Source organism: Setaria italica, chromosome II (genome assembly GCF_000263155.2).
Source record: "Setaria italica strain Yugu1 chromosome II, Setaria_italica_v2.0, whole genome shotgun sequence".
NCBI classification, from domain to species: Eukaryota; Viridiplantae; Streptophyta; class Magnoliopsida; order Poales; family Poaceae; genus Setaria; species Setaria italica.
In genome coordinates, this window is record NC_028451.1 from 28,460,204 (window position 1) to 28,474,018 (window position 13,815).

At 50.6% G+C, this 13,815-nt stretch overlaps 4 protein-coding genes across 5 annotated transcripts; 2 read left to right on the top strand and 2 right to left on the bottom strand.

The window, feature by feature from the left end:
* The first annotated feature begins 1,463 nt into the window (after positions 1–1,463).
* On the top strand, positions 1,464–2,982 carry LOC101756417. Its single transcript, XM_004956624.2, has one exon. It carries the CDS (start codon positions 1,648–1,650, stop codon positions 2,713–2,715), a length of 1,068 nt encoding a protein of 355 aa, XP_004956681.1. The 5' UTR covers positions 1,464–1,647; the 3' UTR covers positions 2,716–2,982.
* Positions 2,983–3,940: 958 nt separating this feature from the next.
* Positions 3,941–8,124, bottom strand: LOC101756820 (protein SCO1 homolog 2, mitochondrial). 2 transcript variants are annotated; one of them, XM_004956625.3, is made up of 8 exons: positions 7,933–8,124; positions 6,918–7,041; positions 6,528–6,603; positions 5,848–6,060; positions 5,318–5,407; positions 5,091–5,223; positions 4,885–5,012; positions 3,941–4,293 (listed from the first exon to the last, which is right to left on the bottom strand). In XM_004956625.3, the coding sequence occupies exons 1-7, from the start codon at positions 8,013–8,015 to the stop codon at positions 4,892–4,894; spliced, it is 840 nt and encodes a 279-aa protein (XP_004956682.1). In that variant the 5' UTR covers positions 8,016–8,124; the 3' UTR covers positions 3,941–4,293; positions 4,885–4,891. The 2 variants fall into 2 exon arrangements, with proteins under 2 accessions (XP_004956682.1, XP_012699279.1); XM_012843825.2 differs by lacking the exon at positions 7,933–8,124 and adding an exon at positions 7,114–7,905.
* Positions 8,125–9,448: 1,324 nt separating this feature from the next.
* Positions 9,449–10,000, top strand: LOC101773450 (zinc finger AN1 domain-containing stress-associated protein 17). The gene has a single exon (XM_004959351.1). It carries the CDS (start codon positions 9,449–9,451, stop codon positions 9,998–10,000), a length of 552 nt encoding a protein of 183 aa, XP_004959408.1.
* Positions 10,001–10,508: 508 nt separating this feature from the next.
* Positions 10,509–11,225, bottom strand: LOC101773865 (succinate dehydrogenase [ubiquinone] iron-sulfur subunit 2, mitochondrial). Its single transcript, XM_004959352.2, has one exon. It carries the CDS (start codon positions 11,124–11,126, stop codon positions 10,509–10,511), a length of 618 nt encoding a protein of 205 aa, XP_004959409.2. The 5' UTR covers positions 11,127–11,225.
* Between the last annotated feature and the right edge of the window lie 2,590 nt (positions 11,226–13,815).

Here is a 13,815-nt window from a genome sequence, read left to right on the forward strand (position 1 = left end):
GCGCCAAACTTACAAAGGCATGGTGATAGCTCAGAGTATCCTAAAGCAAATTCTGTGTGTGGGTGATGATTTCAAGAGACTGCTTGTTTCGTTTGGTGAAATATACTTTCTCTAGGTACAAGTAAGTGGTGTTTCGGATTCTTTTAATTAAGTCAATCATTTCAACGTTAGTTACACATTATTGTTTATATGTTAAGTTTGAGTATTTTGAAAATGATACGAGTATATTTGTTTAAAAATGTAGCTTCATAATTTTCTATATTTGGCCACCAAAGTTGAAGAAACAATATAAGGAGTTCTCTTCATCAATGTAGGGGCAAGCCAAACAACATAAAAGGATGGAAGAAGCCCCATCTTTGGCACTAGAAGCAGATGGAGCAGCAGTAGATGGAGGGGTGGAAAGAAACAAGTGTTAGACAGAGGTATTTGTCTACGTGGCATCTCATTTAAGGAGAATAAAATTCCTACTGAGAATGATCTTGTGCTAAACTTAGCTATGTATTAGTTCGGAAGGCTATCACGCCATGGTACTCAAAAAATTGTATGCAATAACCATGTTGCACTAAGGTCCTTACTGTAAGGGTATGGTTGTAACATAAAGACATGATGTAAAGTAAAATTAAACTATAGGCTATGCTAGAAACATTTATTTCACCGCCACCAAGAGTGGTGGATTCGGTGGTCAATTAGATGATGCACGTAACTAAACCATGCTGCAACTTGTAGTGGTACAAGTACAACATGACATCTTACCGGGCAAGGCACCGAAAGCAAGAAACTAAAGAAAGGAGAGAAGTTGTAACCTTAAAGGCTAAACATAAAGATAAAAAGGAGGCCGGACCCGTTTGGTTCATTTAAAATTTCCTTGTTTACAAAACTTGAATAATTCAGGCATACACACTTACGTTTCAAAAAGGCGCCAAACAAAAGATCAAGCACGGCAGGTGTCTTGCGCATTCTAAAAGGTGCAACACCTCTAGCCCTCCTTGGTTCTACATTGTGCGTGCATTTATGTTACATACCTTGACTCCACGCTGACATGTCCACTCTTTCTCGAAACATTCCTTTGCTACGAGCGGTTTTAGCTCCTTTAAGTTGGTCGCCATAAATTTTGTGGACCGCAACAGCACACCAATGTATCAAAAATCACCCCGCAAATTCACAGGTACTCCGTGAATTGAAATGATTCTTCAGGCTTGGACCCCATGAAACCATGCAGGACAGCAAGAGAGACAAAAACCGCAGGTTTGATGGATGTCTCACTGTCTCCGTATATCCTCTGCTTAGCCTGTCGCTCTCTCGAGGAAATGCAGGCCGTCCTAGAATTGCTGCAGGCAGAGAGAACTGAAGGCACGTCAAACAGAGAAAGCGGCAATCGAAAACGATGCATCGATGCCAAAAGGGCCAGGACTGACTGGAGCATCACTGCACTGAGCTGACAGAGTGGCCGCCTTCAGTAGGAGCAGCCGAGCACGGAGCACCCAGCGAAAGCGACCGCAAAGCTGCCCGTCCGCGCGCTCTCTTTTAAAGCGCCTCCTCCGCACCCTCCCTCGCTTTCCCTGAATCCAGCGCCGCTACTCCTCTACGCTCTCTCACATCGCTCGTCGTGCTTGCCGTCGCCGGCCGCCCGCGGAGCCGGTCGAGGTCATGAAGAAGGCGGTGGCGGTGGGAGGAGGAGGTGGGAAGGGCGGCACGGCCCCGACAGACCTGCTGGTCTGCTTCCCCGCGCGGCAGCACCTGGCGCTGATGCCCAAGCCCATCTGCAGCCCGTCCCGGACCACCATGGACAAGGCGGCCGCCGCGCGCCGGCGCCAGCTCCAGCTGCCCGGCGGCGCGAGCGCTGCTGCCGGTGGCGGGAAGGCGCGCGGGAGTAGCCCGATGTTCCGGGGGTCCAAGGCGAGGCAGAGGGCGGAGGAAGACGAGGAGGAGCCGCAGTCGCCCAAGGTCACGTGCGCCGGGCAGATCAAGGTCGGCCGGCCAAAGAAGGCGAAGCCGGGATCGGCGGCGGCGGCGAAGCACGGTAAGGACGGCGCCGGCGCCGGCACCAGGAGCTGGATCACCGTGGTGGAGGAGATCGAGCGGCTGCACGGGCGGAGGAAGAAGGTGGGGTGGCTCGAGACCCTCGGCATCAGGCGGGACGCGCTGCCCTTCCTCGGCGGCGCGCTCCGGAGCCTGCGGCACAAGGTGCGCTGCTTCGGGTCCCTCCACGGTGCCGCGGTGGACTCCACCACCGACTCCGACGGAGACAGCGGCGACGCAGAGGAACACGGAGGCGAGCACCGCGGCGCTCCCAGCGTGTTTTCCAAGTGGCTCATGGTGCTGGAAGGCGGCCAGGAGCCCCTGGAGCAAGACTGCGCCGGGGACCACGAGGGCGGCGACCAAGAAGACGACGACGAGGGGCAGACGGACGAGAGCGCGAACGCGCCCTCCGCGCCGCCGCCCAACGCCCTGCTGCTCATGCGGTGCCGCTCCGCGCCGGCGAAGGGGCTGTCCATGTCGAGGGGAGAGACCGGTGGGCTGCTGGCCGGCGATGTCGAGCAAGAGAAGCCGACCGCGGACGCCGCGCCGGGAGACGGTGAAACAGAGGACAGGGAGGAGCTGGTGTTCATGAGCTCGGCGCCCGGCTTCCTGAAGTTGTCACTTGACATCGCCAAGGAGACGTGGGTCGTCGGCGGCGTGGACCCGCTCGCGAAGAGCCGGAGCAGCAGGAGGTGACCGCCGATGCGCCAACACGACGCGCCGCCTCGACGCCGGCGAGGATGCGGAGCTCGTTCGTTGTATAGATAGATCGCATCACCGGACACCGGTGTACGTGTTGGAACATGTACAAACTCGTGCTACGTAAATGTTGGCATAATTCTTAGAATGGTTTGCATAGGAACTTGATATGAAATTCAAGAGAACCCCGTGCATTTCTCGCTGAGATCCTCTGGAATCACGGGAAATTCTTGTTCCAAACAAAGTCTCAATGCTCAAATCTCAACTGTGCCAACTACTCTTGGACGCGTGAAGATTTTTTTTTTAAGAAAACGCTCTGCTCAAATTTACACAAACGACACCACGATGCGTAAGCGTGTTCTCCATTTGGCAGCAATCCGACGCTACGTGCTCAGCGACTCAGCGTGGCATCGATGCCGGCCAAACCGCCTGCCATTTCCAGGCAGCACAGAGTGCAGCAGGCTCTGCAACGACAACGAATACTAGATTCTTGTATGCAGCACAACAGAGTAGTAAAGACTCTGCCAAGAAGAATACTAGATTTCTGTATGCTGCAGGCCTGCAGAGCCAGCCTGTCCGCTGGCGAAGAATCACTACTCACCCGCACGGGCTCCAGGGGCAATGCAAACCATACTTTAAACCCCCAACGTGCAACGGGTGGCCACCAGCTTCACAATCAGCAGGCCATCAGACGATAATTAACAAGCAGAACATCTCCACTAGCCACTACCAGATCACGCCCAGCTTGCACCAAACGCACGAGCACGGAGGACTAAAGGTGCTAGAACTCCAACTACTACTACAATGTTAGAAGCCTAATTCTACTCGCTCCAGTGCCTAAACCAAAAAGGAGGCTCTCACCTCTCACGCATGTCAAAACCTAGAGCCCTAGCACGATCGAACACACCGCGGATATGAAATGAGGGCGGCGACTCCCCTCGGGCTTGGGCAGGCATAATGGCGGCAGGTGGCCGCTGTCTTGCCGGGGGCAGACACGATGCACGGATCGAGTACCTGCAAAAGGGAAAGGGCAAAGGGGGGAAAGCGAGGTGGCATTCCGTCCCGTCCCGTGGAAAAAGCTACTAATCCGGGCACGAACCAAGAGCGTGGGGTCGCAGTTGTTCTCCGATGAGATAGCTCTACGCTACACATGCCATAACATGGACAGCGCTGTAAAGCCTCGGATCGTTTACCTGTTCAGCGACCAGAGGGAAGAACAGAGAAGCCGGTTCATGAATCTGGGCTACAGAACCTGCAAGTAGCAGGTCATTTGGCACATTTAGGGCAGCGGAGTAATGCTGCTGTGTATTGTAAGATCATCCACCGGTCACAAAATTGTAACTGCAAGTGATTTGTAATTCTGAAGAGACTTCGCATGAAGAGGACCATTCTGTACACTTGAGCTCAGATCTTAAGACAGCAAGCGGGAGAAATGGGAGTTCGGATAGGTTGTGATTCAAGGCGAAGCTGGATGGAAGGTCCACTCTGACCCCTTTTGTGAGGCTAGCTATACACGGGCGAGGAGGTGCTTTGAAGCAAATATTAGAGGGACTGCTGACACTGCCATGTTGGGGCCTGCAAAATTCGTTGTAGCAAAGTTGTGTTAGCATGTTATAACTGCAAATTACTTTGAACCTGACTAACACAGACAATAATCTGCTACGCCTGACATGTTTAAATCACTACAGAACGAGAAATAGCATGGAGATCCACAGGAAGTGTGATCAAGACTAAATCCTTGATAAAAAGCATGCAACAATAAGAACAGAGTTTTACAGGATGGTGATCTGGTCAAAAATATAAACGAAAGCAACTCTTTAGTTACAGTCTGCAAGATGAAAATAATAGAACAATTTGGATGCTAGGGAGTAAAAAAGATGCTGCCCAATGAAACACATAGAATAACTACAGATTGAAACTTTTAGTCCTTGATCTGATGTTTATAGTAGGCGATGGATTTCGTATTACTAATTCACTATCAGATAAAGGCATATTTTCACCTCAAAAGGCACTAAAAAGTATAGCTTCAAAAAGCTACTACCAGGTATTAACGATTCAGCTAATTGATTACTTGATGGAAAAGGTTCCCAAATGTATAAACAGCCTATCTTTGCTTTTGTTGCACAAGTGCAATCAACAAAACAAATGAATATCAAGTGGTAATACCGCTAGACTAATTTGTTGATGAAGCAGATGCTTTCTTGACCTCCGTTGTTATCGCCTCAGCAAGATCTGATGCCTCGTACTCCACTCCAAAGCATCTTACTGTCTCCAAGCATGGATCTAGCAAGTACCTGTAACTTCAGATGGTCAATTTCTGGAAACAATTATCAGCATGGCAATGTGCACAAATCATCTCTGTGTGCACTTACATGTTATGAGAGCTTTCTACAAGATAGTCCTGACCAACTTCCTCCACCCTTTTAAAGAAAACACGGTATTCCTGTGCAATCTGTCTTACTGCACTGATGGGACCCGTTAGTCCTACTATTCTCGGGTCAAATTCTGCATGTAAAATGAGTCACGAATCACAATTGATCACTTGCAGACATAACTCAGAATTTGAATGTTCAAATCCCAATCCCGCAGAGTAACTTACCACTAAGGTATGCCTTAAGCTGAGAAGGTGAATCACGTTGAGGATCAATTGTGATAAAGAGTGGTGTAATCTTGATACCATATTTCGACTCTAGTAAACAAAAAGGAAAGGACAAATTATGAAGATCGCAAATCAGTAGTGCCCATAGCTGATCCAAGAAAACTTAATTCATTGCAAGCAAAATATAGACTACCATAATTTTTTAAACCAGCTGGCACAGAGCCACGGAGGTGGTCATAAAAATTAACCATAACAAACAGAAGATAAGACTGGGTAAGCATAGTATTGAAGACATAAGTAGGAGTTGTTTTTCAGCAAAAGACCATAGATAATTGGTTAGCTCATAAAGAAACTCAACAAAATGAGGACATAGCCAACTTGGACAAAGTAACTTTCCAGTTTCAACATAAATACGATAAACTACGCATGCACATAAATTCTTTCAGAGTGCATACTTTATTATACGCATGCATTTATATAGCCTGCTCGTCGCTAAATGTGTAAGAAGAATGTGGTATATAGCAACACACCTAACAGCTTGATAACGTCAGCCATCTTCTGAACTTCTGCTGGCCCCACATCTGGACATGATGTATAGCCAAAGCACATCAGAGTCCAGCTTCCTCGAAGCTTCGATTCAGTCACCACATTGTTTTCAGTATCATATAGCTTAAATGGTCCTCCTATTGCAGGTCTATTGGTAGTACACCTTTTAGGAACACCGGTAAGTCCTCCCCCTTTAGCTGAAATACCATAAAGTAAAAGGCAAAACAGATATAATGATCACATTTATTACACTATTAAATAATTTATGTAAACTATTTGTCTAAGCAAAGTTACTGTGTGCAAAAAATACATAAGTTAAAATTGATGTCATGCAATTTCTATTATTTCTCCCCAAGAAAAACCGTCCCAGCCAGCAGCAATAGCAATAGTAAAATCCACGATATTTTGTACAATGAAGCTAGCAGTGTCCATAACCTAGTAACTGTTGAGAGCACACTAATTCATCAACAAGAAGTTCCATATGATGTCAGAGTATGCAGAAACGACGCTATCAGTATAGAACAACAAAGAATTTCATCTGAAAGAACTATTGTCATATCAATATATAATCAATCAAGTCTAATAAACACAAAATACCATTGAAATGTGTAACATCAAAATATCACATAAAACTGAAGTGCTGGAAATTCTGAGTACAGAGTACCTAAGGGAACCGCACGCTTCTCATCATTGTAATGAACAAAAGCAACTAATCCAGCAAAACATAGTAGTGCTGATGGCTGCAAAACCAACGTTTACATGAGAACAATAATAAAACAGAAATCCTGATGAAGCTTTCAGTTAAAAAGTGTGGATCCAGAGTGCTGCCATTTCATTTAAGTAGAAGAGAACACAACACCGATGGGGTAAACACCGTGATACAAAATGTTTTTAAAGATTCATTCAAGCTGAATTGTAGTGCACATGTCCAAAGACATGTATTTCAAAAAATCACATGAAAATGATTTGACATGAAACAAAAGTGTGGATAATTTCATACTTAGATACAGTATGGAAAAATAAGAAGATGATGCAACCCGTAGAAACAACATACAGCAATGTAGTGTATCAATGGTCGGGGACTTGACTCATTCTGTTCAGAGAACTGTCTCATTGGCCTGTTGGAGCTTCCACCACTAGAATAACCTCTCGACTGGTAACCCCGGGCAGGGAGAACCCTGGAGAAGCAGATTCCCAGAATTATCAAAAAAAAAAAAACTCGATAACTCAAGAAAAAGCAAAGTATCTACCAGCACACACATCCTTGGAATCGTAACCACATACTCCAGATCACACATAATACATTCAAGCATTAACTTGATGCTTTGGAGTATCAACTGCGGCACTAAATCCAAGGTCAGCAATAGTAGCAATACATAAGTGGCAGTAAGGCAACTACAACTACAAGTGAAATGTGTTATTTGAATATATGATATGACTTTATAGTCCCTGATAGAGCCACTGTGGTAATTGTAGGCATGAAAATTATACATGTGTCACATTTACACTAAGAATCATCAGATCCTGAACAGCCCAGTTTGAACCAAATTTAGGGACTATAATACCATCACCATCATGATGAGATCCTGCTATAAAACACTAGCAATGCAGGTGAATCCATCAGTTAATAACATTTGCAGGCAGACCCAGGCTAACATGTCGTTGCAGCACATTCAGCATAATGTTGCAAGTAGCAATCTGACAATGAAGTGCACAGGGTACATACATAAACACACTATGACTATACTCGCACCAGTGGATTTCTTAGCATCTATTTCGAGCTACTCGTTGCCTCGATTTACTCCCATGAAACGCAACCGCGTCACTCCCGGAATCATCCGCGCTCCGCTCCAGGGAACTCTAAAACTGAGACGAATCTCAAAGCACCACTCCAGCCCACCCTAAGCTGCAAATCCGATTACCCAGACAAAATCCTCCAACAACCGAGGACGCCATCGCGTGGCGGCGCCACACGCTGCGGCATTAACGCAAACACTTGGCGCGCGCAGGCACAGCCGCACAACACCTCCACGGGCTCGATAACCACGAGGGAATAGAGCGAGGCGTACCGGGGCCGCCACGGCGGAGACAGCTCGGCGGCCACGCGGAGGCGGCGGAGCAGCGAGAGGTTGAGGACGCGCGAGGTCCGCATGGCGTGGCCGCGTGGGGATCCGGAGCGAGGCGGTGGAGAAGAGTAGAGAGGCTGAGAGGGGAAGGAAGAGGAAAAAATTGCGGGCGCTCAAATGGAATGGAAATTCTTTGGGCGGAGACCTGGGGGATGCCGTCGACTTCTGGTCCAAGAAAGGTAATTTCATCATCTTGTGGCCCAAGAAAGGGATCTTCTGTTCGATTGTGGGCTGACATTGGGGTTGGTGGCCCAGCAAGGCTAGAAAGGGACCCATTTGATCTCTGGTGTTCTTCGTACAGTTGATGTTTTACCCTTTTTTTTGTCTTCCATGATGATTCGTATAAGTGCTCCGCTAAAAGTTGCACCGGAAAAATACGAAACATATTGTACCACAAATTTATTTTTAATTCGATTTAATAAAGAGTTAAAGTACGATAGATTTCCTCTTAAGCCCTTGTGTTGCCTAATCACAGAAGAGCTGCCATGGTTAACCATAACCTTCTTGTTGTTGACTGTTGTCTCTGTTGCCTGCCATGTTTAGGCCAGAATCTCTTAATAGTCGCCAAATTAATCCAAGTAGCAATAGCAATCATCAGTTCCAACAGATTTTGGGTTAGATACTAGAAGGTGCAACAAAAACAAAAGCAAGGAAGTTTCAGAACCAAGGATGTTTGAACTGAAAAATCAAACAGGTTTTGTGCTAGATGCACGGTTTTTTATTTTTTTTATAAAGCAATCGACTGAGAACTTATTACCTTTTCAATCAGTATTTTAACGACCGACTCCTATGTGATATTTTGAATGGTTGTCAGGTTCCAACTCATTTTTTTCAGCCAGTTTTATTTTTAACAGTTTTTCTGTTAAAAAATGTACAAACTGACATGACGCATCATCATTGATTGAAAAAGAAATTCAGAAGTAGCTTAACATGCATATGAGCCGCAGGCGCCCGCCGCCGTCGTTCAATCGCCGGCGCCAAGGTCCACCCAGCCGCATAAATAGTCTACGTTTAATACTTCTAATTAGTATCTAAACATTGATGTGACACTTGCTTAAAAATAAGCAAAGGGAACCAAACGGGCTCTAAGTCCTCGAAACCGTGCAGCCACGCCCTATTTCGAGCAATCTCCGGCGAGTTTTCGACCGGGCACCATTGTCCGTTCTGTAGCGCCGCCGTCGCTGGTGACCCAACAGCGCATCAGTTCCGAGATGTCCGATCGTCCTCAAACGGCTCAGATCGACCGCTGACCCAGGTCAACTCGACTCAAGCTGAGTCATCCGTTCGCTCGCTCCCGCCTTTCCTACTCGGAACAAAGGTCCGAGTCCGATCGCATACAACTAGTAGTCTATAAATCACCGGCCCGACCCCGATCACAGGTACAACGCCATCACCATCACCATCACCAGTCACCGCTTGTTAAGATCCCGAGCGCAAGAGAGAAAAGAGGCGGACGGCGATGGCGCGGCGGGGCACGGAGTTCTTCCCGGACCTCGGCGCGCAGTGCGACGACCCAGAGTGCAACCAGCTCGATTTCCTGCCGTTCGAGTGCGGCGGCTGCGGCGGCTTCTTCTGCGCGGCGCACCGCACGTACCTGGACCACGGCTGCGCCAAGGCCGCCGACCAGGGCCGCACCGTCGTGCTGTGCCCGGACTGCGGCGACTCCATCGAGCGGACGGCGCCGGGGCAGGACGAGCGGGAGATCCTTGACGCGCACGTGCGGTCGCGCCGCTGCGACCCGGCGAGGAAGAACAAGCCGCAGTGCCCGGCACGGCGGTGCAAGGAGGCGCTCACGTTCTGCAACACCACCCAGTGCAAGGGCTGCGGCCTCAAGGTGTGCCTGAAGCATCGCTTCCCCGCGGACCACGACTGCGCCGCGAGCGCCCGGGCAGCGGCGGGAGCGGCAGCCGCGAGGAGGGCCGCCGGCGGGCAGTGCGGCCGCGACGCGCAGAAGAAGGAAGGCGGCCGCCGGCCGCTAGCGGTGTCCATCAGGAGCTTCAAGATCTGTTGAGGCTTTTATACAGCTTTGACGTGTTACAAGCCAGGATTCCACGTTCGGTTCCATCGCACAAGATGCGGAAGAAGCATGGCACAAGAGATGTTTGGGGAAAGGGCATGCCATCGGAGAAGTAATTGTTCATACATTCTTTCATGTAATTAACATTCTTTCATGTAATTGTTCGCTGGGTTGTCGTTCATGTAATTGTAAGCTTCGTGTGTGATGTTCTGCAAATATCTCCTTGTCTAACTCAATTTTGCGTTCAAAAATTACACAATTTTGCGTATAACTCAATTCTGCTTTCCAAAGAGAGAGCAAACCACAAAGTAACGTTGTTCACATTTGGGCTCTGGGACAGAACAGAGTACACTCGATGGATCAACGTCTTACTACATTGCAGCAACGAAATCCACAAAGCATTCTTATTCCCAGATCAAAACACACACGGCACGTCCCCTACTTGCACCAGCGTAGTCGCGTAGACATGCAGGCCGGCATTCTATTGTCTTTCATGATTTCATCAGGCCTTGCGGAGCTGGTGCAAGGTCTTCATGGAGGAGATGGCGGCGGCGGGGTCGAGGCTCTTGGGGCACGTCGCGGTGCAGCTCTTGATCATCCTGCACCTGTAGAGCTTGTCCCAGCCTTCCGCCAGCGACTGCACCCGCTCCTGGCCGTAGTCGTCGCGGCTGTCGGAGACCCAACGGTAGGCGTGCAGCAGCGCGGCGGGGCCCAGGAACGCCTCCGAGTTCCACCAGTAGGACGGGCACGCCGTGCTGCAGCACGCGCATAGGATGCACTCGTACAGCCCGTCCAGCTTCTTCCGCTGCGCCGGCGACTGCGGGTGCTCGCGCCCGCCGGGCGGCGGCCTCTTGGTCTTGAGCCACGGCTCCACCGACTTGTACTGCTGGTAGAAGCCGGTGAGGTCCACGACGAGGTCCTTCACCACGAACATGTGCGGCAGCGGCGTGATCATGCTCGCCCTCGACGCGTCCGTGTCCACGGGCTTGAGGCACGCCACCGTGTTGACGCCGTCGATGCACATCGAGCAGGACCCGCAGATGCCCTCCCGGCACGACCGCCGGAACGTCAGCGTCGGGTCGTGCTCCGCCTTGATCTTCTGCAGCACGTCCAGCACCATGGGCCTGCAGGCGGCCAGGTCCACGAAGTAGGACTGCAGGAACGGCCGCCGCCCCGGCGAGTCCGGGTTCCACCGGTACACCTGGAACTCCTTCACCGTCGTCGCCTCCGGCCTCGCGCCGCGCCGCCGCTCATCCTCCGCCGCGTCCAGACGGGCCTGCCCCTCCGCGGACTCGCGGGCGTTGACGCGCGCGGCCGGGTGGCCGCGCAGCGACGGGAAGTGCGCGTCGCCCTTGGCGGCCTGCCGGGCCGCGTCCATCACGCCGTCCTTCACCGAGCGCAACGCCGGCAGAGTCCTCCGCAGCATCGTCGCCGGTTGCAGGTTTGCAGCCGTCGGTCGGAGCCTCCGAGAGGGACCAGCTAGGGAGCGAGGATGGTATAAGGATAGCCCGGTGCGGCGGCACGTGCCAGCTGCATGGACACGTGTGGCGTGGCAAGCCGGGAAGGCGCGACGGGTGGAGCGGTTTGACTCCAGCTCAGCTCGGTGCATCGGCGGTGGTGTAGGGTCGCAGCCCGTAGAAGAGCAGTCGGCTCGGCCCATAGTATTCTGGGCTGGGTGACTGAACGAGTCATTCGTAGGCTGTTTCATGGGCCTGGACCGTCGTAGGCCGTTTCATGGGACACGCAAAATTTCGTGGGCTTCAGACTACTCTGTTGATTCATGGGGAGTCGTCATGAAACACGAAGGAAAATGTGATGAGTCAGGCAATTGAAACACGTGTCTACAGTCTACTGTTGGCGTTTCTTGGAAATGCCTAGGCCATGTTTAGTTACTCCCAACTTCCAACTTTGACACTATGCAAAAAGAAGATTCCCCATCACATCAAACTTGCGGTACATGTATGGAGTACTAAATGTAGATGAAATTAAAAAGTAATTGTACAGTTTTGTTGTACTTTACGAGACGAATCTTTTGAGCCTAATTAGTTAATATTTGGACAATAATTCACAAATACAAACGAAACGCTACAGTGTGCTACAGTGCTGTAACAGTAATTTGGCACCTCCCAAATTGGCCAACTAAACAAGGCCCTAGTTTTGTATGCGTACAAGAAGCTAGTTATAGAAGCTGTAACGTTAGCCTTTATGCGGGGTCCCAATGTTAGGCCAACCTGACAGCGCCCGCAGTACTTGTGGACAAAAGTAGAGAGTGAGGGCTTGATGGTACTATTTGCGTGAGGTCCTACTCCAACCTTGAAAGCAAAAGGATGGATAGATGGATCTATATAATTAGCCTGTTTGGTTCCATTCTGTTAAAATTTTAGCTCCTAAAAATTTTAATCAGACTGTTTGGTTTCACCTCCTAAAATTGACTAAAGGCAATAAATGTTGTGGCAAAAGGACCATGATACCCTTCCCCCATACCCATGCTCCTTCTTTGCCTGTCCGTGGATTTCTCCATGTTCTTTCTTTTTTCCCTATCCAGTAGAATAGTTGATTTGCACTGGCGCCGTCCTCCTCCTAGCTCGACCCACGCGCCGCCCGCGTTCCTCCCCGCGTCGGTCGAGCTCCCGCCCGATGGCGGTGCTTGCCTGACCAGCCCCGCCGGCCGCGCGCCTTCTTTTTCCTCCCAGCGCAGGGCCCGACTGCGGCATCCGCTCCGCGCCCTTCTTCTTCCCCCTCGCAAGCCATGCCTCTCCCGGTGGCGGCGCTCGCTCGTTGCTTCAGGGGCGGATCCGGTGGGGAAGCTTCGGGAGAGGATGCCGGCGAGGAACGATGATGACGGCGGGGCCGCGGAGGGGAGCGGCGCTGTCGAGACCGATGGCGTCAACTGAGAGCGTACGTCTTCGATGTAATAAAGCGTAGTAATATGTGTGTGTTAGCAGGAGCCGATGGGCCCAGCTGTAAGTGAGAAGAGAGGAGGGGTTTAAGTTACTGTGTTCGGTAAGACAAGTTCATCAGACATTTTATCAATTAACAGAACGAACTCGCGAGGAACGTTTCCTCCGCGGTTTGCTATCTCTCGATCGATTTCCTCTGTTCGCTCACGTCGCTGGAGATCGCCGGCGGCCAAGGGTCACGACAGTTGGTATCAGATTCGGGCTTCCTCGGCGCGCGCCGCTGTACCGCTGACTCCGTCGGTTGAACCGGATCCGGCGTAGGCGTGTTGAGATCTCGAAATTTGCCGCGCAGTACCAGCGATTTCGATCGATTTCCCGTCAGTCCTTGCCATTCCGGGTCGATTTGCGGGCGGTCATCACGGCGCCCCCCAAGCCTTCGATTCAGACCCAGTTCCTCCTCGACGCCATGGACACGGCGGCGCAGAGGGAGGCGGCACGCTGGCAGCAGATGACCGACAGTATCGACCTGCTTTTCGCGCGGGTCACGGACATCAGTCGAGTGCAAGAGCAGATGCAAGTTAACCAAGAGCTCGGAGTGAAGGCAATGGAGCAAGTGTTGAAGGATCAATCAATTTTGGCAAAGCAACTCGAGGCAACAGGCAAGGCTGTGGCACAACTCACTTTGGATCGTGCGGGCGATGATGAGTCCGATGCCTTCTCTGCTCACTCTTTGGGATCTCGACCACCTCCGCAATTTCGTCCACCACGGCCACCTCCACAAACCCCAGGTGAGCCGCACCACAACCGTTCGACCGTTTGGCGCACAACGTGGTGTTGCGGATGGCCAAACAAGGGTACAGGGCTGCAGTGCCGAAATTGAATTTCCCTGAGTTTTCGGGTCGTGATCCC